The sequence below is a fragment of the Pollachius pollachius genome (genome assembly GCF_949987615.1).
Source record: "Pollachius pollachius genome assembly, chromosome: 12".
Taxonomy (NCBI): domain Eukaryota; kingdom Metazoa; phylum Chordata; class Actinopteri; order Gadiformes; family Gadidae; genus Pollachius; species Pollachius pollachius.
In genome coordinates this window covers 7,555,649-7,580,736 of record NC_136945.1, presented here as the reverse complement: position 1 = coordinate 7,580,736, position 25,088 = coordinate 7,555,649, and the positions used below count along the sequence as shown (strand labels likewise).

Below are 25,088 nucleotides of genomic sequence, written 5' to 3'. Positions count from 1 at the left end.
AACCACACCTACGGGTAATTAGGCTACTTCAGACCAACCATTTTTAGATTTGCGCCGGGCGCAAGAGTCATTTTTTGCGCCGGTAAACTAGCGACATCGCCATAGAACCGCTCACAAAGCTACTTGCGCTTGCCGCTTCTCACTTGCGTTTCAGAACGTTAAAATGGGGCCCCTAGTCATTTAGCCAACTCTTCGATACTAATCTGCAGTAAAGCTGAGGAAAAATCAATGGAGTAACCTTGAAATTAAACGACAGAGGGCCCCTGTGAGATCTCCAAGGCAAAGTGAAATTGTGATTCAAATGAGGGAGCCGCAGATGAAGGCTAAAGCAAGGCCTCTAGTAGCTATCACGGTCTAGCCTACAGATGGAGGACATAGGAAAAGAAGAAAATCAACAGGTATAGCATTCTGTTATTACATTAGGGGGACACATTCACCTACATGCAGTGGTGCATCACATGAAGATCACTATGAGGCATTGTCGGCAGTACATTCAGAATGAGATTAATCCTTCATTAAACTGTATTTTAGGTAACGTGTTATATTCGGTGGAGAATTAACGATGAGTAACGAGATTGGGTACAAACGGCACACTTTTGCAATTTAACATATTCAAGTAAGGCACCTGCTTTACACAAGATACGAAATGCATTTAAGAATCCATTTATCGCGAGAGGGAAATGGTATCTCGGTATGCCCATCCTTTTATGGAAAAGTGTTATTTACAGCACAATGCCTCTGGTCATAGAGAGATGCAGCATCTTATCCAAAGACTCTTTAGAAGAGTGGCTAAATTTAACCACCTTCAACCAACATATTTTCAAAACCCTGGAGCTTAAGACACTATTTTGCAGTGAACAAACACACTGGCAGTATTTAAAGTGGCTAGGTGTATGTCCACCAATTGCTCACCCGAAAATTATTTTTAAAAATATACATTTACATATATGCAAATTTTAGATGAGGAAAACTCAATCACACCAAGGATTTTTACATAATTTATCAGGGGATTGTGGGAAACGGAGTATGTTCAGGTTTCCTAAACACATAATCACATTTCTTCTTGAAGAAAATGGGTGGGTTTATAATTAATCCAAGGCCCAAAGAGAATTCCTCCAAATATTTGCTGAGGTCAATTAATCTATTTGAGGTCTCACATGCAGAACAAAATCTGGTCTGTGTTTGTGCACACGGAACGTCCTTGCAAATTAAGCTTGAGATGGGCTTGCTTCAATTGTGTAAGGGTTTTTTTCTGTATGCATCTGTGTCAAAACGAAGCTGACCTTCCATGCTTAACCGTCACAATGGACCAATGCCACCAAAAGGGAGAAGACCTTAGAATAATCTCTCATTACAGTATTTGTGGATTCAGTGAACTGTTCCAACAGGAATATTTTGCATAGCTTGAGTTCCATACCGCAAGCTCATTGAAAGGAATGAGGAGACTTTTGGAATACCAATCATACCACATTAAGACGGCAGAAATTCTGCCGCGGCCATTAGCAGTAATTTCAGGATCACCTCTGCCACAGTTATGTTTACACGGAAACCCAGCACTCCCTTATCCCTAGCTGAATCTCATTGGGTGTATGATTGAATTGCATGATGATGATGATGAGGATGCCGACTGGGACTCTCATGCTTCAATTTCACTCCTGTCAAATTGAACACTAATGTGACCAACCACAGACAATTAATCTGCTTGTGGCCTCTAGAAGTGAGGCTGCATCAATGTGTGTGCTATGAGATGTAAGCAGGCATTCATTATTAAAACCCATCAACTCCAGCAGCAGAGATGTTTAGAAAACTTTAAATAATAAGTGTGTTATAACGGACGAAAGAAAATATTGGTGATCCTTCAAATGTTGATTTGTAGGTAAACTATGACACACACCATTTATTTCTGCCACCCGTTCAATCATTTTTTTTATATAACCTATGTTGCAATCCCCATTCCTGGAATTGATTAATTCAGGTACATTTTCTACGAAACAGCGTGAATGCTGTTCTGACACATCATTTAGCAAAGCCCCTGAACGTGTGCGGCACTACAGTGATCTCTCCTCCACCAATCCACACTCTGCTCTCCTATTAACTGATTTGATTGCCTTTTTTGTTTGCTGTATTTTATTATTGCAATAAACTGACAATACATGGTTTTGATTACTATTTTTAATGAATATAAAATAGTCATAATATTGTTATTATTATGAAGAAGTGATAAACAGGCAGACATTCTTACCTCCAGCAGAAAGGGTAGCTATGCTTGAAGGAGCTGGCGTTGACCATGCGGCCAGTTTCCTTCAGCAACTTGATGATGTGCTTGTCAGCTTCCTACAGACACAAGACACAGACAAACAGCCTTAAAGAAACATATCTACAGAATCCTTCCCACAAAAATGGCATTCAAATTATACAGACTTTACTATTAAACAATTAAATCCCTGTGAAAACGTGATAGTTTAGCCATGGCAAATTTGACTTAACAATAGACATTTTGAGAGACACAGGGCATTTACATAAAGTAACCCACTTCCTGTTCAAAAGCATTGAACACAACTCAACAATTCTCTTAACTTTTCAATGTTCCTTTTCCTAGCATGTTCACATTATTTTTTAATTAACAGTCAGGTTGAGCCGACTTCCACTGGTTTACCGTATAAAATAAGTATAAAATGATTATCTCCAGGGCAGAGCTCAGCAATTTGTTTACCGGTCGTTAAAAAAGATATGCCTCAACCATGTTTTTGCCTGCCCTGGACCCTGCCTTGTTGAAACCCATTAGGGTTGACTGATGCCTTTCTTGAGTTGGGCCAGGGAATGAGCGCGCGTCATTGTCTAGAATTGCGCACCCAGGGCATCAGAGGGTCAAACAAGAGGAAGCAAAGCCAACTTAATAACTGTCACTCAATCATTTATGCCAAAAGTGTAACTTATTTGCAGGGTGTTGCCACGAGAGTCATTAGCCGTAGTCACCAGTAACAAATAAATATTTTCCACTCTGTGTCAAATATATTGAGAACATACCAGAGTGACATCATTGTACCTTGTTTGTCTGCTGTGGTAAGGTGCCATTCATCGTGCAGACTAGTGCTGGTTCAAACAGGCACAAGAAATGCAGCACCCCATCACCGTAGACAACATGTATCAACATGTATCAACATGTAACATGTATCTTTAACTAAATTAGTTAAAATGTTTGTTTGTATTACTAGGCATGCCGATTATGGTACCCATTGCAATCCTAACTATCCCTTGGAGGAGTGATACCCCACTCTGTGTTCATTTTCCAGATTTCCTCCATGCTAATTTAAGGGAGATATTTCTTGCCCTCTGGGGCGGCTAGGATTAGGGGGGTGTCATAAATATATGGCCTGTTAAGCCCTTTGAGACTAACTGTGATTAAGGGCTTTACAAACACAATTTGATTTAAATTGAATGCTATGAAGGATAAAACGACTGCATTCATTTATACAAAAGTAGACTTACTTCTAGCGTTACTCTAACTACAATTTGTATTAAAATTTCAAAGCAGGTGCTGTAAATAAAAGTGCTTTGAGGAAGGACAGCTGGATATAAAGGACACTGTGGCAACAGTTCACTTCAGGCAAACAAAAATAGGCCAATAAACGTGTTTTAGAATGCACTCACGTCAAGCTTTATTGAGCAGTTAAAAACACTTTTTAAACAGTTACCAGATCAGACACAAGAGGGGGGGTTAATCCTCAGACGGGTGGTATGAAACCCAGTGAAACAGGTTGGAGATGTTGACTCCATTTGGGATGGAGGTTCCCGTTATATAGGGACGTGATGAGGAATGTCAGAACAATCCACAATCCATTTTTAAAAGGACACTAAGGACATTAAGATTGCAAAGAAAGAGGTAAAGAACTATGGAAGGTCTGGTTGGCAAGACAAAACTACACCATAGATAAACAGATTGCAAAGACATGTGTTCTGCTAAAAACAAAAAAATATGGACGGGGTTGTAAGTGAGGATGTGGAGATAGTTTAGGTATGCAAGGCAGAAAGATAGGGCTGTGAGGGGAACCATACTATGTTCCATGGGGAGAGCAGAAAGACATTCTTCATATATGGCTTGGTATGATGGTAGGACGTTGCGATGGGTGAGGAAGACTATGGTTGCTCAAAAACAGCAGTGCCATCTCTTTCCTGGTGGTCTCATCCAAATACTACAAGACCTTTAGAGGCCTTCAGATCCCTGCTGCTGGGTCAGCTTTGAGACCGAGCCTGCTCTCCTCTCCTTCCAGGAGCTTCCTGTAGGTGGCGATCTCGGCGTCCAGCCTCAGCTTAATGTGCAGCAGGTCCTTGTAGTCCTGCAGGTACTTGGTCATCTCCAGCTTGGTCTCACAGAGCTGGGCTTCCAGCTGGGCGATGACCGCCTCGAGGGCGTTCACTTTGTCCATGTGAGCCATCTCCATATCGTCCAGCTGCTGCTCCAGGGACGCGTTGCGAGCCCTCACCCCGTCGATCTGGTTCTGCAGCTCGGTCACCTGGGTGCTGTACGTGGCGATGTCGTTCTTCATGGCGTTCATCTGCTCTTCGTTCTTGCTGGCGTGCACTTTGAGCGTGTCAAACTTGCCCTTGTACCACTTCTCCGCCTCTTGGACGTTGCGGGCGGCCACCGACTCGATCTCGGCGCGCATGTTGCGCAGGTATGCGGCCAGGTCTGGTCGGTCGCCGTCCTGCTCCACGGAGACCTTGGACTCCTCGATCTGCTTCATGAGGTCGGCCACCTCTTCGTCGTGAAGCTTCTTGAGGAACTCGATCTCGGCGACCAACTGCTCCACGCGTCTCTCCAGCTCCGCCTTCTGGAGAGTGGCGTCATCCACGTCCTGCCGGAACTCCCGCAGGATCATCTCGGCCTCCTCCTTGAGCGCCAGCTCCTCCTCCAGCTTGAGGCGCCACACCTCCACCTCCTCCGCGATGTAGCCGCGCTCGATGTCGGCCGCGCCTTTCTCGTTGGTCAGGGACTCGATCAGCTCCCGCACCTCCTTGAACCGGAGCTCGTACTCCTCCCCGATGCCCACGGGGCCCCCTTTGTAGCGGCCCTGGAGGGCGCCCAGCTCGGCTTGGAGGGAGGCGTTCCTGTGCTCCAGGGCCTGGACTTTCTCAATGTATCCGGCGAACCTGGTGTTCAGCTCCTGCATCTCCTCCTTCTCGTCGGCATGCTGCTGGTGCATCTCTGTGCCCAGCTCGATGGCCTGGGCCTGGCCCTGGAACCCCGAGCGTCCTCGGCTGTCGTAGGAGGTGCCGCGGCAACGGGCCGGGGACGGGCTCTGGACCCGCACCCGGCTGTTGGAGCCGCTGACCTGCAGGCTCCTCTGGGAGTAAGACGTGGCCCTCATGCTGGAAGTGCCGAGATAAACCGTGTGTGATGAAAACTCTGGCTTTTGTTGTTCGGCTTTGAGAAGACTGCCTAGTGGTGCTCTCGGTTCGCTCGCTTGATTGATGGCTTTCTGCCGGGTCCACAGTGCGACTGACGCGCTGGCAGAACACCCAGGGGGGTTTTATGAAGTGCAACAGAATTTCTCAGATAGACTTGAAACCCGTGCTTGGCTTTGGCATATTTCAAATGCAGATTATGACAGACATGGAGAGTACTGTACCACTGAGCTCTTTATTAGCTAACGTTTCCCTGCTAGCGATAATATCATGGGTGAAGTTCAGCTCTTGGCATTTGCACCCGGGTATGAAATAGTGATCAGAGAATGTAGGGCCGCTATATTACACTCACTGATCTCCCTGGGCAGCGGAGGAGTTGGGTGTGTGAGGGAAGAAGGGGGCCATCACATCATTGTTAAACACTGACAATGTGCTTTGACAGCGCTTTTTCCAATTCAACTTCAAGATGCAACTGTGGCACATCCCTTAGCAACACTCAATGCATAATAATGAAATGTTGCGTACCAAACCAATAACTGCATACAAAGGTTTAAAAAGGGGTCAAACCCAAACCAACTCTCAAAGAGTAAGAGACATTCTGAAAATAAAACATCTTTCACCGATGGAATATCAAGAGTGGGTGGACCTCGTCAATAAATATCATGTTGTCTGCAAACATGTCACAAACACAGCGCACATTTGTGCCAGGCCACTTACCTTGACATACTGTCCGGCAAAGTCAACCACCTCAGATGTGAAGCAGCCAGAGGCGTCGACAGGGCAGATGGGCACTTGGTCTCTCTGGATGATTTTGTACTCCATGCACACCCGGTAATCATCCTATACAGGAGAAAATATAGATGGCAAAACATCAAATGCAATTACAATCATGTTGGTTTTAAATGTTAGTTCTGAATAAGACGTCCATCAATTCATGTTAGATAGTGAAACTCCTATTTTGAATCTGGTTAAATATTCATATTTGGTTGTTAAACGTATGTGTCACAGAACATTATTGGCCTTGAGCTGATTGATTCAACTAACAAAAAGGCATTAGCTACAGTATTTAGAAATTTGCTAGCCACCAACCCAATGAGAATAGGATCATTGTATCACAGGCAGAGCTCCAAATCCAACACTAGTACATGCAAATTAAGTTAAGAGAGGTTGAAGTATCAGTGACAGGATTAGCTTAACAACTTTCCAGAGACCGAGGGAGAGAGACAGAGGGAGAGAGATAAAGGTATAAAGAAAAAGACAAATAGCCCTATGGATACAATTCTTATCTTAGCAAAGGGGAAAAAAATAGAAATAACCCAAAAGAGTATCAACACAGACTTCAAGACCTAGAATTAAATAACACCAGTAACAGTGTGCATCAAATCAATACACCATTGCAGAGCACCATAACAAATGTACAAGGATTTTTGAAAGCATATTTCTTGTCGCATGTTGGTCTTGGATAGCAAGCAACTGTACCATTTCAAAATACATAACAAGTGAAGAAATACCATCAGTAGACATTTCCGCTGTCGAATTCTCCTCGTTATATAACCATTATGAGACAAATTCATGCTTGGAACAGCATTTTTGTACAAAAACAGGGGTCATTTTGTGGTGGCGGGAATGCGATGATGGAGGAGAAATAAGCAGAGGAGAGAGGGATAGGGACAGCACTCACAGCTCCAAAGTACGGGGCCTGGTGGACCACTCCTGTGCCCTCCTCCTCCCTGACGTAGTTATCAGTCACCACCTGGAAGGCGCCGGACTCGCCACACTGCCGTGAGAAAGCACAGACCAACGGCATGAATGGTGAGGTAAGCGAGATGATGAGGCCATCATAGATTACAATGGGTTGATGAAACAAAACGTGAGAGGAGGGAGAATCGTTTGGTGTTAAGACTGAAGAGCAAAGGGAGAAATTGATATTGGTCTGTAAAAATAAGTGTACATACCGCAGCAAAGTAGGGAAATAGAGGTTTGTATTTCTTTCCTTTCAGCGCCTTGCCAGGGAATCTGAAGCACAAATAGAAAAATTAATTAATTCAGCAATTTCCCGTCACTTAGAGATTAATCTGTGCATTGTCACCAAAGGAAAGGGGATTTGCATCAGTATATGAGCCACTATACCAACTGATGTTAAGCACGCCTATCGGGCGCAGTGGAGACAATATGCTAAAGAATGTTAAGTCCCTTATTTAGTGAGGACAGTGGAAGCCATTCTAAGTTTTATTTTTCCCAAAAGACAAAATACCTCATCAAAGTGCACTTTATCTCTCTGCATTCCCCCACTACTTCATGCAATCAGCTCGAAGGACCAAAGTCCTCTGAGCTGATGTATGGACAATGTGATTTACATCCCAGTGGAACTAGAGGAAGCAAAAAAAAAAAGAAGATTCCTGTCGCTGGCTCAATTTCTCCCTCCATGCTGTGGAACCAAGCTTGTTCCTGGAATACCAAGGCACGGACTAGCAGAATCACACACTTTATTTCCTCCCAGTCACTTAAAGAACAATTATTAGCATTACATTGACCCGTTCACACACACACATCTATCCACTGCCGGCGGTTTCAGCCATGCAAGGCGACAGCTGGCTCATCGGGAGCAGTGAGGGTTAGAAGTCTTGCTCAGGGACATCGACACTCTGCTAGGATCAGCCGGGGATCGAACCAGCAACCTTACGGTTGCCAGACAACCCAAGTGCATATTCCCCCACATAACTGCTGCTAGTGTTTGCATTACTGTTATGAATATTTTGGTTATTCCTGCCATTGTTTTTTTAATCCTTATTTAAACTAATAAAAAAATATCCATTATTTTTCCATGCCTACTACTTATTTGCCATGTCCTAAAAATGTCAGTGTTCAGAATAACCCTGTGTTATGCTGTGCAATAGATAATTAAAACACTGAGCAGTGCGAGGAAGACGGCCGGGATGTATTTCAAAGTCAACCCCTGAGAAAATAAAAGATACTGATGTCCACAGTAGCAGGCATGTTGAATCCGAGTGAAGCTGGCCAAAAGAAGAAGACGAGGAAAGCCCTTCTGGATTGGTTTCTCAAACTTCTTCCATCACATAATTGGTAGATGACTTCAGAAGTTTTATCATTAGAGCAGCCTTACATGGGTCATGACTGCCTGTGAGCCAATACTAGTTACATATTCATCCTCTTACAATGCCATGTCTGTGCAATACCAATTCTTATATCTTAGATATTTAGTATGGCCCTTCTCTTCCTAAGGTGTTGCGCTACTTAAATAAGCAAAGAATCGAATAAGCGTTGACCAAATTGCTGATATATTAAAATAACATTAATATTGGATAACATGACGGAATAACATTTCAGTAGAAAGCATTAAAAATTTGGTCCTTTGATTTTACAACAACTCAAGCAAACATCCGGTGATTTCTGTCAGTGGACCATAACCAAAAAATAAAAACGATACACAAGCAATATTACTGGCAACGCGAGATTGCAGACAGCAGGGCGGGACACAGGATCAATGGATGGAGAAACAGAGAAAGTATCGTTGGCCATTTAAATGTTCAATTGATTCTCTTCAATTCCAGTTCTATCTATGCCAGCACCAATGAGAGAGGGTCGTGTCGACGCTGTTCGCACCATTGAGCTGATTATTTTATACCAATAGTGGATCATGGAAACACCCATTAAGTGGCATTGCATTAAATATATTAAGAAGTAAAAATGCTTAGCTCGCTAATGTACTATGAAACGAAGGCAGTAGAGCGAAAACAATCACGTTACATTCAAATGATGACAATGTCTGGGGAAATTTCATCGAATTTTTCCCTATCAACTTGCGTTAGGTTCTTGTGTCAACCAGTTATTTTTGGTCGATTTTAAAGTTTGTATGGCATCGTACATGGTCAAGGCTTGCCCCTAATTATTTGGACCAAACAAACAATGAGCACATCACAAACAACCTCCAAAAATGGTATCATAGAAAATCATCCTAGTTATATAATGTGTAAAACATTCCCAACAAAAGTTGGCCTTATTAAACATCTATGTCAAATACATGTTTGACAATATACTTAATGGTTATTCTGTTTGAACGCACAAAAGGTTTCACTTCACACCCACTCCTTACATCACTGCCCTACCATGGTCTTCTGATCACTTGACAATTGTATTTATTTCAGCTTCAGCTTCAGCTCCAGCTTGGACCCATGAACTTGGACTACATTTGCTTACAAATAATTTGGTGAGTCCTCACGCAGCCCTGCCAAGATGCAGATGAGGGGGCTTGTTTCAAAATACTGAACGAGCACCAAATCTGTTAAAGGGGTGGTGAAACCAAAATCTGTTTGTGGTAAATTGTCTCATGAAGTTAGCACACCAATATATAACGTTTGGTCACTAAAGTGTTACATAGATCACAAAGACACATGGGACATAACCATGATAAAAAACATGTTCCCCCCCTCCTTTCTTAAACTCTCAGCCAAAAACACTTTTCTTTAATCTCATAGTGTTCAAATTCGAGCTGAAACACTGGGATCATGTACACTTACATGTTAACAAGTGATATAATTGAATCGCCTCGCTTAACATCGAAGCTCTGCCGTAAATGTTAAGTGCTTTCGGATCTTCCAAAAGTGGATGCGAAAGCCACTGACTTCCTCCACACAGCACTTATGTTCTCACCAGTTGAACAGTTTCAGGATTTAAATGTGAAAAAAATACGTCAACTATAACAACTATAACTGCCGTGCTTGTCTGTTTCGCTTTCGCAAAACAGACAAACACGGTGGCGCGTCGCCCCAATTACATTGTTTGGAGAGAACCACTATAAGTAGTGGCAAACGCGACCATTTTGGTCACCGTCTTGAGCCATGACAGAAGTAAGTTACTTGTAATGGCAACATGCCTCATGAGCCTGTTTCTCTTGAGCGGGGGATACACTTGTATTCATCACGTTTCTAAGAAATCAGAGCACGGTCTATTAGGGCCATCATTCATTGGATTCTTTATCTTTTTTTTACCATAGCCACCATAGACCATGCTGTTCTACTTGAAGTCGATTGCGGGTTTAGTACTCACTTGTCCAACAGGGTGTACTCCGCCTCTGCCTTGAACAGCGCGCCAAGCCTGGCCTCCATCATGATGTAGATCTTCTCGTTGGTATTGTCTGGAAAGGTGCGTTAGAACAGATCAGACCACTGACAGAGCTGAGTGAGGAAACCTGAGGCAGGGGCCATTTGTGAGACATCAACGGGGCTTCAGAGTCCACTTCGAACCAGCAACATCTCCAGTCACCACTAATGAGCTGGCCTTGATCTGCCTTTCAGCTTCACTAGGTCAACAAAACTTCCAAGAAAACAACACAAGTTTGCCTGCCAACTCCGTAGATGGATTGTCTGTTTTATAACTGCTGTATCACATTGGCTCGGGGGGGACTTTTTAGGGGTTGTTGAACTGGATTTCACAATTCCTCTTTGTGTTACTAGTGGGCAAGCACTGTTCCAAGATCAGCTCAAGTGCACCTGTTCAAATGGGAGAATAATGGCAGTCGAGTTCCCGTGCACCTGTGCCAACGCCCGGGCTGTTAAACGGAGTAATCCGCGTTTGAATGCAGAGGGAGGCGCCTGCACCCGCTTGGACGGCGCCCGACACAAATCAGACAGCTGATGCTGAATGCTTTTGGACTATTGGACACATTATAGAGCCATTAAATACCCACACGGTGAGATGCATTGTGAAACAAAACACAAAAGTAAGGCAAGAGAGTTAAAAGAAGTGGGCCCGAGAGTAGCTGGCTGAACGGTAACAGGAGACAAGGACACGCAGTAAGCAGGTGAAACCGAGTGGATGAGAAAAAGAAGAGCTCCACAGAAAGATATGGTGAGGTGCCGCATCAATAGAAGACGTCCATTACGATCGATGCTTGGACATGTGATGGCACAGCTTCGTTCCATTTCAGTTGACAGGCTTGCTCAAAAAATAAAGCCAGGGAGAGGGATGGAGTGACGCTGAGGGGATGGAAAAAGTCACAAATAATATCGAGCAGAAGAAACAGGGAGTGCAGGGGATGAAGAAAGAAAGGAAAACAAGATAAATAGAGTTTGATGGCGTGTTAGAGACAGTAGATTAAAATGAGACGGAGAGAGAGGAATCAAGATGACAAGCTAAAACACACCCATTAGTATTCTGGGGCTGCCTCTCATGCAGTACGGCCAAGCCTGTGCTATTGAGGCGTGGTGCTTCCAACTGTGCTTCAACACTGCCCCCTGGAGGACAGGACGAACGGCAACAGGGGAATCTGGGTCATTCTTTTATAAACTTACCACTTCCTCTCAACTGGGAAGCAAAAATACAAGAGGACAAAACACCAGCAACCTCTGGAGGATTTTTGTTAAATATAACAAGGCCAAGGTTTCTTTTTACCGACTGACCCCATTTGCATGCATCAATCATTCTGCACATGCATGAACATATGCTTTTGTCCATACACACACACTTGAGCTACTGAGAAGATTACAAAAATTACTATAATCAATACCACTGGATAATACTACCCCCCAACCGACCATCTTTTTGTTCAATCTTTCCATTTTCTGGTTTCCAAATTAGAAAGGAGCCAACATTGATGGGCCAGTCTATAGTCCACAAGAGAGCAGTCCAATTCAATAATGTGTACGATCATTCCACCTCTGGAAAAGGACATGGCAGGCTTATTATTAAAGACTAAGAAAATGGCAGTGTTTCCCATACATGGACCAATGTGTGGCGCAGCGCCACAGAATGAACACCGAGCGCCACAATTTGATTCTGTTTTTTTATGCGATTTTGAAATATAAATATGGTTACGTTCATTCATCTCCGCATAGCACTCTTTCGCCCAGTCATTCTCGTTCACACACGTACACAGAGACAAGCGCGCATACGTGGTGCGCGGGTACACTACCACTTATTGGATACACCCGCGCATCACTGATACATGCACACGCACTGACAGCGGATTCGCCCGCGCCTCCTCTCATCGCGCCTACAAAGGAGAACCCGAAGCAGCAGGATATTTGCGATTAATGTGAAATGCGGTTATAGTTTATATATATTACGGTGTTAGACCCCCAGCCCGTTGTGCCGGCGATCTGATTTCGCTCTGCAGCAGGGACTGGAGATCGGGAAGATCAGGAAGTGGGCCGGTCTACTTTGAAATGTATTTTGTGCGCGATTGCTCGATTACGCAAATCGAGCAATCGATTCGCGTGAATTGTTGAATGCTGAATTGTTGCATGCAGAATGGATTTCTGACTACGTCTCATAGTTGTGTTCTATCCAATCTATTCAGTACAAGAATTCAGAAAGAAAAACAATTGTGTTGTTTTGCTTGACTATCATACTTGACTATCATAACGATTTCTAATACACCTTGAAAGTGGTTTGGCGGATGTGTTTAATGGGATCGATCTTTTAAAGAAACACATCTCTCTGCTGACAGTCTTATTCTCAGCAAGATAAGCCTTTCTGACAGCCAGTCAACGCGATAATTCAAGGCTTGAGAACTGAAATTTTGCTAACAAAGCAAAGCTTTACACTCACCTTTGACCTTAACGTATTGGAACTCGGCATTGACACAAAGGGCGAGGTTGCTTGGCAGTGTCCAGGGAGTTGTTGTCCAGGCGATCAAAGACACATTCTCATCCTCCAACAGGGGGAAGCTGACAATCACAGATGGGTCTTGGACATCCTGCCATGTAAGAATGATCATATTTTAAAAAGATGTGCGTACTCACACTATTCGATGTCCCCGATACTTAAAAGGAGATTAGCGGCTCAAAATAAGAGAGATATAAGAGAAATCTAAACACATAATGACTTGTTCAAGATGAACCCGTTCAAAGCAAGACTTGCTAAGATTGAGAGGGATTACGCACATTTTTACGACTGCTCAATCAGAGATTTAAATGACGCTCAAACTGGGACTACAAGGCATCGGAGATGGTAGGAATCTCCTGGCCTTATTATGCTAACAGCACACACATCGCAGTGACTATATTATACCCTGCTGAAATCGCTGTATTTGACAGCAGTTTGGCAGGCTATGCAAACATGCTAGTGTTGGGAGGGTATAACATTTTCCAAACCGGTTAGATAATTAGTTAAACACCGGATTGTACCGGTATAAATCAACAGCGCACCACTTGCTGACAAGTGGAACTTGTGGCATTATGCCAGGCACACACTAGAAGATTTGTTTGGAAAACAGAAGAGCCTTCACACTTAACGATCAATGAATATATATTAAACCGTTTTCGTCTTTAAGTGTGTGGAAGGCAACGATTTTGTCAACACAGCAAACCATACATTAACCGGTATCCCCAACAACCCAATCATGATTCTCAAAATCATAACTGACGCAAATAGCAATCTAAAAAAATGACTGTAGCTGAAAAAAAACATGCCGGACAGCTATGCTTTTGCCATCGTTTTTTTTGGAACATCCTAAAGAACAACTAAAGAATAATAGACATGGTCGACCGGAACTTGAATGTACATGTTGCAATGGGAGTTGGACCCCTCTATTTCACAAACTATCACACTTTCGCTTTGTCTGCCAACTGTGCAGCGCTGTCTCTAAAACAAACAATATTATTATTATCATTATAAATGCTATATGCTGCATATTACTAAGACAACACAAATTATGATTAGCATTAATACAAGAAGCTCATGTAAGCAATAGGCTGAATTTATTGTGCCTGAACCTGTCACAATGACGAATCCCAGTACAGTTGACTTGCATTAAATTGAACCAGCATCAGCTCACAAATCGCAGCAGTATAACTAAAAACCCAACCCTAGAACATTACGATTTCGGTTTGATATTAGTGTATCAGGGCCTTAAACAACGGATCTTAATAAGAGCCGTGACTTCTGGATAATGTTAAGATCCTGAATATGATCTGATGATTTTGTGCTGTACCTTGTAGTTCTGATGAGACTCAAAGTTGGAGAGAGGAGTGTTGCAGGCGGTTGAGAAGGGCATAACCTTCACACCCCTGTACACTAGACCCTTGTCATACAGCTGCTTGAACACCCACCTGCAAGGCGATAAAGACCACAGTAAAGTATGAATATATGGACACACACATACACAGAAAAAGGGGAAAGCCCAGGAAGCACAGAAAATCAAAAATACTGCAGTACGTTTCGAATAAATAGTTATTACTAGTTCACTAGGAAAATAAGACGGTTCAATCCAATGTATTAATATATATTTGGATTAAAGGTCAGGAAAAAATGAATGATCATATATTTACACAAAATATCTTAATGCTATAACACTTTAAAGGCAAAGCAACTGGACGGACCATACAGTTTCCATGAACGAAGGGTATAGAGTCTTGTAGTCATTTTCAAAGTCGATCCATCTGCCCATCCTCCGCACAGAAGTCTGAAAAATGAATGACAATAAAACAGTTAAACATATTAAAAATAGACTTATCTGAATTATCTACCATCATATCATAAAAAGACAACCAAGGGCCGCACCTGCCAACATTGTCAACACAGAATAAGATAATCATCATTGTTATATAGTGGCTATTCAAAGCTTAAAGTATAGCCAGTTTCGGTGAGATTTGTTTGAAACATAGCCCTTTGGTTGAGGCAGACAGTTGATTGTTAACTAAATAAACTGATGGTCTATCTGAAGGGGTTGCAAGGCCCATTGTTTGTTTAGCCACACACAAGGCTAGTATGTGTGTAGCTAAACAATAATATATAATATATAAAGCTAGGAATCTAACAATCAAAACAATGACCAAAAACATAGTTATTTGATGTTGTGAAGTAGCAGGGGAACATCATTTTTAAAGTCCAGTTCAGACAATTTTAGTAAGTAAGGAAGTTTTGGTGGCATTCAAGAAGCAACATCTGCATGCAACATTGCAGCAATATCAAATGGGAACTTTGGTCACTTACTTCCCATTCAGTGGCGTATCTCATCACAATATTTCTGCACTGTTTGTTGTACTCAGCGATACCCATCTTGGCGACATCCTCAGGCCCTTTAATCCCTAATGCTTTGTCAATCTCGTACTCCTGCAGGAACACAAAAGGTAGACAATACAAAGATAAGACAGCAAAATAGCACATTGGTCAAATACTTTGGTTACATCGATTCATATTTAGTATTTCTCCAAAGTGATTTCCAAGTGAAAAAAATCAAAGCATGCTGCAATCAATATCAAAAAATATATAGATTGTGGAGCATCAGCTGACATGGAAATGCATTTACGCTCAGTTCCGTTTGTGTCAGAAACAACTTTAAGAAAATGCAATAGCGTTGCATCTTACCACAGGCAGACCATGACAATCCCAACCAAAACGTCTGTCCACGTGGAAGCCATTCTGGTGGGCAAAGCGGGTCACAATGTCCTTGATGGTTCCAGCCAAGATGTGCCCATAATGGGGTAGACCCGTGGCAAAAGGAGGGCCATCATAGAAGGTGTACCTGTTCAGCAGACAGAAATAAAAGTGGTTAAAAAAAAAATGCACAACATTGAAAGAGTTGATAGAAATGACCAAAGGTAATAGATAAGCTTATAAGGACAATGTGACATAAATACTGAAGTACTTTCAACTTCATGCCTGGTAATAATATTCAAAAACATATTTTGTTTGTTATTTGACATACAATTACTTAGTATATAAGAAAGGTAAAAAACATATTTATATTTCACAACCAAAGGGGAGGAGGAAAAAGATTTGTGAATGAGTTACATTTAAAAAAGGAGTGGAAATCGGTGCTTTATTCCCTAAAGTAATTGGAGAATCATCTACAGTTTTTTTTTTCTGTTTAGAAGATTTATTTAATACATCATTTATTTTTGACATACCTGGGCCTATTCTTGGACTGTTTGAGGCACTCACGGAAGCAGTCCTTTTCATTCCAAAACTGGAGGACCTTCTCCTCCTCAAAGGGGAAATTGATGGACTCAGGGACGCGCTCCACCATGGTTTCTATACAAAGACGACGATACAAATAAACAACACGAGTGGGGGGAAAACGAACACGTAGTTTCACAAACTGATTAACTGGGAATATATTTTCTTAACATTATAAGCTATAGACCAATGACAACTTCATCAGTTCAGAATGTCTCAGGCTGTCAAAGTACACCATTTAAAAACATACCATTGTTACCGAATGTAAACAATGGGGCAAAAACAATCCAAACGTATACATGTCTGTTCGAGCCCAAGTCCAACTGTCACCCTCTTCAGAACATTTGGTAGCTTGTCGTCATCCGGAACAGTCTAGCAGGTTGCATCATTAAACAATACCAAATATATATATATATATATCTCTTCCAAAGAACACACGTATATAGGAATAGGGCACATAAGCTTGTTCCACATCACATAATAAAGTCTAGAATGATTAGACATCTAAAATAATATAATAAATCAATCGCTGGCTGGAAATTTGGTACAAAAGTATGTCCAACACAAGCCACTTTTCCGCATGACACCTCCGTGTTGATAGCTTATAGCCTATGCTAACCGGTAAACTGGAAATGTGGACTTAAGACTTGGATATAAACATTTTCAGTAGGATTGTGAAATCTTGCATTCACATCGACACAAAACAATACATTCGTTTCTAGGTATCATCAACATTTAACACCAATATAGCTTTTAACTGCTTCCAATATTACTCACGTGTTCAATCCCTGTCTGCCAACAGATGGTAACAAAAGGAAATGATGCAATAGATTCGTGTCGTGGGCGGAAGTGTGTAAAACCCAGTGAAATCGGAGTGAAATCCACCTCAATTAAAAAAAGGTTTATACTTAGGCTTTGATTTTACACGGTCTTGTAATGTAAAGAACACACGTACATTGTTATAAAAAAGCAACATCATTAAGGCATTGAATGAAGGAAAAAAAATGTTTTTTTATGTAATACTTAATTACATCTTCCATGTCAGATAATATTTTTTTGGTAATAATAGCCGAAACACTAACCTTGAAAATGTTGCATTGGCTAATGCTATAGAAACATTGATTTATATTTTATTTATTTTCTATAGTACATTTGAATGCCTTGGGGTTACGATACATTCTGAGTTAGGACACAGTATTTAACAAAAATATTAAAATAAAGTAAGCAATACATTCTTAAAAAGGTAAACAGACTGCAGTGTAAATATTCCAACAAACAACTTTGGTTTCCATGAGCTTTAAGCCATAAACAAGATTAATTTATTTCACTGGTGGAATGAAACGAGTTTCCCTTTTTGAATTGAAATTAATGAACTTTTCCACAATATTCTAATTTATTGAGATACCTGTATATACTAGACCTGATTAATTTCATCCTCTTTTGCAACTAGATTTCTGAAGTTGTACCATGACAAGCCCATGGTTTCATAACCATTATTCATTAACAAATTCTGATTCATTCTCCAAATCATATCACTACTTACCACGTAAAATCCCTTAATATCGAAACAGCGTTGGTTTTCTAACCAGACTTTGAATGTATTGGGTTCAAAGGCTTTTTCCCACATTACTTGCTATTTATAAGAGTGATGGTCCCAATCGCTTCCCCACCTGCACAATAAAGACCCTGCAAGTTGCCTTGTTAGACATGTACTTGTTCCTTATAGCAATTGGCCAAATACATGAAGCGCATTAAGCAGCCAAAGGCCTTTTTATACATGAACAATCAAGAAACGATTTGTTAACAAGGCATAGCTTTATTCGGTGGTGACAACAGTCTATGGAACGTTAACAGACGGATGGGCTTGGTAAACAGTCTATTGGGTTGCTGGGGCCACTGCAGGGGCAGCTGCTGCAGCCACGGCCAATGCCTTCCTCGCTGCCTTCAGTCCCTTCTTGTTGTGCTTCTTGGCGAAGCGCATGTTCCTCAGGAACTTGGTGTCCACCTGCAGCAATAAAAAGTCTGATTTATATTGATGGTTTGACAAACATTTAATGCAATTTCTTGTTCATGAATATGTCCTTTGCTGTTTAACTATCATGCTTTTCAATAAAACCAGAACCAATGTAGTTCTTCTGGATATATAAAGGTTTACATAAAACCATTTGGTAACGTCAGCAAGCCATGCTCATTGCCATCACTGCCAAGTCAAATCTTGAAAACCTCTTATGATCAAACTTTTAATATTAACCATCTGGCAATGTATGAAAACCAGATTTAAATTCTATGAGCTGGGTATTTAGGTCATTAACTTATGTTAACACAGATAAGTGAGGACATGGTTCAAGCCTGGTCAAAATCAGTATTCACATAAGACTAAACATCCAAGTTCAGCATTGCATTATGAATTGTATTTGTAAATGGCAATTGTGGATAAACATTGCAAATCATGCATGTTAATTTAATACAATATACCTGTAGTTACACATTTTCCAGCACTAAAGCAGTGGTAATGGTTGTATAATCTTTTGTATTTTTAAGTGTACAGTATTGGTATAGATGGCATATGCATCAGAGTTTTACTATCCTCATAGGACGACAACTAAAGTTAATTAAAATGAATCAGTTGTATGACCACAATGATCACAAATCCAAGCAATGCAGTCTGCAATTAATGGGATCGGTTGATAGCTTGGTTCTGTTAAGAATCACACCAGAAATAATCATAGTCCATGCATCCAATGATGAACTTTACTGAAGTTCATCCTTGAAAAACCTCTTATGTCAGACACAATGCATGTTAACCTATTCCACACAGCCACTATGAGGCAGCTACAAATGGCAAGAGAATTTGGCTGTTGAAGTTGCAAGATATGTAGAGTAACTTCAGTTCCTTTCCATAACAGTTAACAGAGTGATAATAATTCCCGTCATCCAAAATCACAGTGAGAGTGCAGGTATCCAATATGACCTACGATTGTGAATGTGCCATCTAAATAGAACAGACAAGTATTGCAAGGTTGATCGCAAGTCACATAAGGGTTGCCCTATTCCATTTATGTAGTACATACCCCTTTCAATGATTCATAACGCTCCGCTTTGGGCTTCCTGATGCCATTCCTATGGGCCTTGCGGGCTGTAGGAATGAGAAACAAATTATCATCCATCGTATATGTATCAGAGCCATCAGTTGGCATTGTCGAGTTGACACCATGTCCAGCATTCCTCTTTGGCAGCACCGAAATGTAGTTGTACTTACATTGGTTGTGGGAGGTGTGATTCTTTGACTTCGCCATTTCTACTCTGGGGATCTGTTAAAAGACAGTTGTAGATTCAGAGCAGATCAAACTACCCATATTGTGAACAACTAGAATTGGGTTATGCATGCCAACTTTTTACTACGCTATCGTTAGTTAGCAGAGGGTGCTTAAGTAGTAAACATTGCCACATTACTCTACGAATGACAATTGACAAGCAACAAATCACCTGGTGAAATCATTTTGTTTTATTCAAATTGAAACCGATTCATCGATGAATCGGTTTCATGCAAAGCTTTATGTAGTGAAGCTTTGCAGGGGTTGATCCTACAATAGGAAATCAAAGTGTAACAAGTGTATCGGCCAAACATAACAAATACTGCTACTGGTGAATTGTCGTTCTTGAACGTAATCATAAATCCCGACCTATACGTGATAAATACGTGAAATGGAGAAGGATTGATTCAGATTTTAAAATTCATATGGGTGTAAAAATAAATACATACCACACGTACGCGGCGAGAACCGGAAGAGAAAGAGCACACGACCGGAACATGTAAAAGAGGATTCACTCTTGACAGGATGGCGAGGGTTGAGATACAAGTCAGACCTGAATAGTGACAGCGCCATCTATTGGATATTATTTCATATGATATATTCGAGACTTCACACTGGCCAGCAGATGTTGCTATGTACCCACGTAACTTTTTTTTGTTCCAAAGTAGATATGAGTAGAATTAAGTTAGGTCATATAGGTCTATTTCATTCCATAATGAATGTAGAAGGCTATTAAAAAAAAGTAGTTATAGTGTGTATTTATCACCAATACCTTGTGCTCCAAACAATATGCTCTTGGAGCTCTGTTCTTCTGTTTAGGAGAACACTTAAGCCATGCATCTCCATTTTACAATCGACTATAGTCCAGATTAACACCGAGTACAATACACTCACTAGCTAAAACTTGAATGGAGGCAGGCTACGCATAAGCACTATCACTGAGGATTACTTTATATGCGCTGTAACATTGTAATGTTCATTCATATGATTTGAGGTCAGCTAAGCCCATAGTAAACCTTCACAACTGAATGGTAAAATGATATACAGCTTGTGCAACGGCCAGTGGTAAAAACAAAGATCCTCAAAAATTATGTTATCATGTGACTGATCTCTCTCTCTCTCTCTCTCTCTCTCTCTCTCTCTCTCTCTCTCTCTCTCTCTGACTGAATTTCTTTGAATATGCTCTTTGGTCCCTCCACATCTCCTGTGTGGAACTTTGATGTATCCCTTTTCTTCATATTCTTGTACTTTTTGGTCTTTCATGTCCTGAGATAATATATTGTTCTTCACATGTTAATTAAATGTAGCCATATCCCTCTCCTCTCCCCTCCACTCCTCTCCTCTCCTCTCCTCTCCTCTCCCTTCCTCTCCTCTCCCTTCCTCTCCGCTCCTCTCCTCTCCCCTCTCTTCCTCTCCTCTCCTCTCCCTTCCTCTCCTCTCCACTCCCTTCCTCTACTCTCCTCTCCACTCCTCTCCTCTCCGCTCCCTTCCTCTCCTCTCCTCTCCTCTCTCTTTTCTCCTTTATTCTGATCTTTGTTTGAGTGAATTCCAGCTCAAGCAGAAGAAATCGTGCAGCATCCTGTACTTAGAGCCCTGCTCCACCATCCACGCGGTGGCTCTCTGCTCTGCTCAGCCAGAGGCAATTAATGATCTGAATATATATTCATTTAGTAAACAAACAATGATTTATGTATCAATCGTCCATTCAACCACCCGATCCATCAATCAATCTATGTTTCTATCTATCGACCTATCTATACCTATCTATCTATCTATCTATACTGTATCCATATATCTACCTACCAACCATCTATCTATATCTCTATCATTCATCTAGCTTTCTATTTATCGAAATATATATATATATTTCCATCTATCTTCATGCATTCATCCATATATCCAGCCAGCAATTGTGTTTCTCTTAATATTAATCCTAGCCCTGTGACAACAGATATGACTATATTTAGCTGCAGATCAGCTCAATGGTCTTCCCTGGCATCCCTCTCTCTCTCTCCTCTCTCATCTCTCTCACTCTCCTCTCCTCTCTCCCTCTCTCCTCTCTCTCATCTCCTCTCCTCTCTCTCTTCCTCTGTTCCCCCCTCTCCCCCCCTTCTCCATTTATCTCTGTCCCAGTGATATTCGCTCAACGCATTGTGAACCCATGGTAATGCGGTGGAGGAGTGCAGATTCATTGCTATAGCGATGGCTTACACATTGCATGTTGCACACATTACATAGTGTCTATGATGTTCTGCACGATAATGTGTGTAGAGCCCAATCCAGTGTATAGGGTAGCTGTGTCTCTGTTGCCAGCTGTGATAAACCTATGGGCAGAATGGGACCACCGTGGCAGCTCCGTTACGTAATGCAGACCCTCTGGAGAGGAGTTCACTTCACATGCTGCTGCCTCCTGTGTGAGCTCGTTCACTCTCTTCCTTGCCCCCTACCCCTCCATTTCTCGCCATTCATCCTCTCTATGCATTTTTCATTCATCCGTCGCCTCCGTTCAGCACATATTGCTATTCTTCTGTCCATTAGACATTCTCGTCTTGCTAGGCGGTTTGTTATGACTCTCCTTCCACAGTAGCCCTATTTACATGCTTTGCTTGCTCTCTCTCTCTCTCTTTCTCTCTCTCTCTCTCTCCCTATCCTTTTCATCTTAAATCTCTCCTTTGAGCAGCACGCTCTCCTCCTCCTCCTCCTCCTCCTCCTGAATAGCGGCAGCTGATTGCGTCTCTGCTTTGATAACAGAAAAGGAATATCAATGAAAGCTGATATCAAGTAGTAGTGGTATCAAGTCATGGTTCAGGCTAGAATGATAACAGTGGTGGAATTGTGAATCACGGGGGGGGGGAGAGAATGTGTGTAAATACAGCTGTAGGCAGCAGTGCAGTGTGTATTTCCGTGTGTGTGTGTGTGTGTGTGTGTGTGTGTGTGTGTGTGTGTGTGTGTGTGTGTGTGTGTGTGTGTGTGTGCCGCAAACCATTAGCAGACAAGTACATTATTTTTAAAACGTGTTTAAAAAGGTAAAAACTATAGCCACTGTAAATTGAAATACTTTTTCATTGAAACACCACACTCCACAAACAGGCACTCGAACCCTGACGCTGTGGCGATGCGGGGGGCTCCGCTCTGCTTTCCCACCCAGAGCCAGGACACGCCGGGCCAGCTGTGATCAGTGGCCACTAAAGAGAACGTCTGCAGAGAGTTAACAGATGGCAATGCCTCCACAGAGATATCTGCAAAGTTCAAAATCTACAGGTGAGAAGGCTGTTACATATTTCAAGTTTAACGCAAAACAACAAATCCTCGGGTGTAGGGAAACAGAGCCTTGCCCAAGGCTATGAACAGGAATGCATCCCAACTGGCTTCTTTGTCGCTCCTCGTGGACCCAAGGAACCTGGCTGAGGTCCTGGCAAGTCCCAAGCCCCACTGCTCTCCTTGTCATGCTGTGGGCAGGCCGCCAACATGCAGCAGCGGGTAAGTGTCCCCGCTCCTTGCCGTCGCACCACTTAAAGCTGCATTTCTCCTGTTGCAGGTACCTCCTCACTGAGAAGCTGTAGGTCATTTGGGTATAATTTCACATGCGGTTACAAGGAGGGTTGCCATGGTGATTAATCAGTCAAAAGGGAAAGCCTCTCAGTCAGGATACTCCAGCCTTAATTGCCATTTGCGGCTGGAAATCATCTACATTTTTTCAATTCAGAAATGTGTATTAAATGTGTTGTTCAAGTCATGAGTAATCAACCCACAAAATCAACTAAGAACCACAGACCTCACTGAACACCTTCAGCTGTGATTTTAAATTCTACCAAAGCTGGTCTTACGCTCGCCATATTTCTTATGTAATCAAGGAAAGCAGGAGCATACCTACGAATAACATAATAAATTGATTACTCTCACTATATTCGCACAGTTTAGCTTGGTAATTTAAACAATAATCAACTAAAGATATAAGAAATATTAATGTTTTAGCCATCTTGGTTGGACTATACCTCAAAAGAAAATGTACTGTCTAGGAAACACCTGAGGTCCGTATATAAGCAGGTACAGGTTTATATATGAACTGTCCAGAATTCAGCTATGAAAAAGTATGTCTGTGTAGATGAGTATAGCATATGTGTAGCGATGGCCATGCTACACACCACCTAGCTGGCTGCCAAACTCCACCTAGGTGGCTTTTACAAGGCTCCTCCATAACAAGGACGCAGGGTGATGATGTTTGAACCCGTTTATTTTGAGGTTTGCAGACAATTGATGCAGGCCCATGTGGCTCCATTTTGCCATGCACGAGATCTCCCCTGGTATGAGTGCTGATGGCTTGTTTAACCTTTGCACATTGATTGCTCAATGTGCAACAGGTTTGCAGCCTCTGCCAGCCTCAGAGTCCAACCAGTCTCATTCAGGCCAGGTGAGGCTGCTTAAACTAGCCATCATCCACACACACTCTACATATGCTAAATAAAAAGGCCAAGGCAGTCGCCTTGATTGCTACCTTTCAACACCAGATGAAAATTAGTTGTTTCTCAATTTGTTTCCCAAAAATACGACAAGGCATTTATAACAATATATATATATATATATTAATGCATTTCTTTTTTCTTTTCAATCACTACCACTCCACTCTTTACTCTCTAGGCTGATGTTAACAGGAATGCAATGAGGATGTGTGCGTGTGTGTGTGTGTGTGTGTGTGTGTGTGTGTGTGTGTGTGTGTGTGTGTGTGTCCAAAACATGTTCTCTTGTTCTTTCTGGCCTACTTTCATTGCATTCTGGCAATAGAAGTGAGGACAATACCTATTTCATAATGAATGAACCAATGGGAGCGCAGAGGAGGGAAGAAGAGAGTGTGCCTGTCATCATGTTGGATGCTTTGGCTCATGAGTGTGAGCAGGGGAGGACAGAGCATGCTGAGCAGTGCTCTGTCTGATTGGTCCATAAGAGGGTGTTGAAGACATTTGTGAAGGAAGGCCAAAGCTTGAGGTGCCTGATGCACAGCTGGGGGGCCAGCAGTTGGGGGAGGGGAGAGACATAAGAAAGAGAAAGAGCCAGAGTGGGATGAGACAGAGAGGGGATGAGACAGAGAGAGAGAGCATTGAAGAGAGTGAGAAAGAGAGAGAATGGGTGGCACATGACTCACGCTCTCTCCCTGTATTGGTACCGATGGCCCTCACACTTGCACATAGGAACAAACCCCAAAACTCCATTATATACACACACACACACACACACACACACAAACCACACAGACACAAATCCTTTCATCGAAGCACACCTGGTTCACTCTAAAAACAATAATACAACATCATGGATTGTGAAATATGACAACAGCTGTACGGAAACTGGGAATTCTAAAAGCTGAAATAATGAAAAAAAAATTAACTTAAAGGGGACATATCATACCACCAGGTGTGAGTCTGATCAGCCATTACAAGCAGGTTTGAAAAT

At 42.0% G+C, this 25,088-nt stretch overlaps 3 protein-coding genes across 3 annotated transcripts in view; all 3 read right to left on the bottom strand.

Moving 5' to 3' along the window:
- iars1 (isoleucyl-tRNA synthetase 1) overlaps positions 1–17,131 on the bottom strand; it is a 39,121-nt gene extending 21,990 nt beyond the window's left edge. Inside the window, exons 1-12 of the mRNA XM_079747446.1 lie at positions 17,104–17,131; positions 16,278–16,401; positions 15,736–15,892; positions 15,361–15,480; positions 14,748–14,830; positions 14,360–14,477; positions 12,976–13,123; positions 10,474–10,561; positions 7,362–7,422; positions 7,088–7,183; positions 6,124–6,246; positions 2,243–2,334 (exon numbers count right to left, since the gene is read on the bottom strand). Coding sequence (XP_079603572.1) covers positions 2,243–2,334; positions 6,124–6,246; positions 7,088–7,183; positions 7,362–7,422; positions 10,474–10,561; positions 12,976–13,123; positions 14,360–14,477; positions 14,748–14,830; positions 15,361–15,480; positions 15,736–15,892; positions 16,278–16,396 — 1,205 coding nt within the window. The 5' untranslated portion in view covers positions 16,397–16,401; positions 17,104–17,131. The remainder of the gene's footprint in view (positions 1–2,242; positions 2,335–6,123; positions 6,247–7,087; positions 7,184–7,361; positions 7,423–10,473; positions 10,562–12,975; positions 13,124–14,359; positions 14,478–14,747; positions 14,831–15,360; positions 15,481–15,735; positions 15,893–16,277; positions 16,402–17,103) is intronic.
- LOC307083854 (vimentin) lies at positions 4,215–5,369 on the bottom strand (the record flags this gene model as incomplete). The annotated part of the gene is made up of 1 exon (XM_079747869.1): positions 4,215–5,369. The coding sequence occupies one exon, from the start codon at positions 5,367–5,369 to the stop codon at positions 4,215–4,217; it is 1,155 nt and encodes a 384-aa protein (XP_079603995.1).
- A 991-nt stretch (positions 17,132–18,122) lies between the features above and the next one.
- On the bottom strand, positions 18,123–20,131 carry rpl29 (ribosomal protein L29). Its single transcript, XM_079747487.1, has 4 exons — positions 20,090–20,131; positions 19,586–19,637; positions 19,398–19,462; positions 18,123–18,331 (listed from the first exon to the last, which is right to left on the bottom strand). The coding sequence occupies exons 2-4, from the start codon at positions 19,620–19,622 to the stop codon at positions 18,203–18,205; spliced, it is 231 nt and encodes a 76-aa protein (XP_079603613.1). The 5' UTR covers positions 19,623–19,637; positions 20,090–20,131; the 3' UTR covers positions 18,123–18,202.
- Between the last annotated feature and the right edge of the window lie 4,957 nt (positions 20,132–25,088).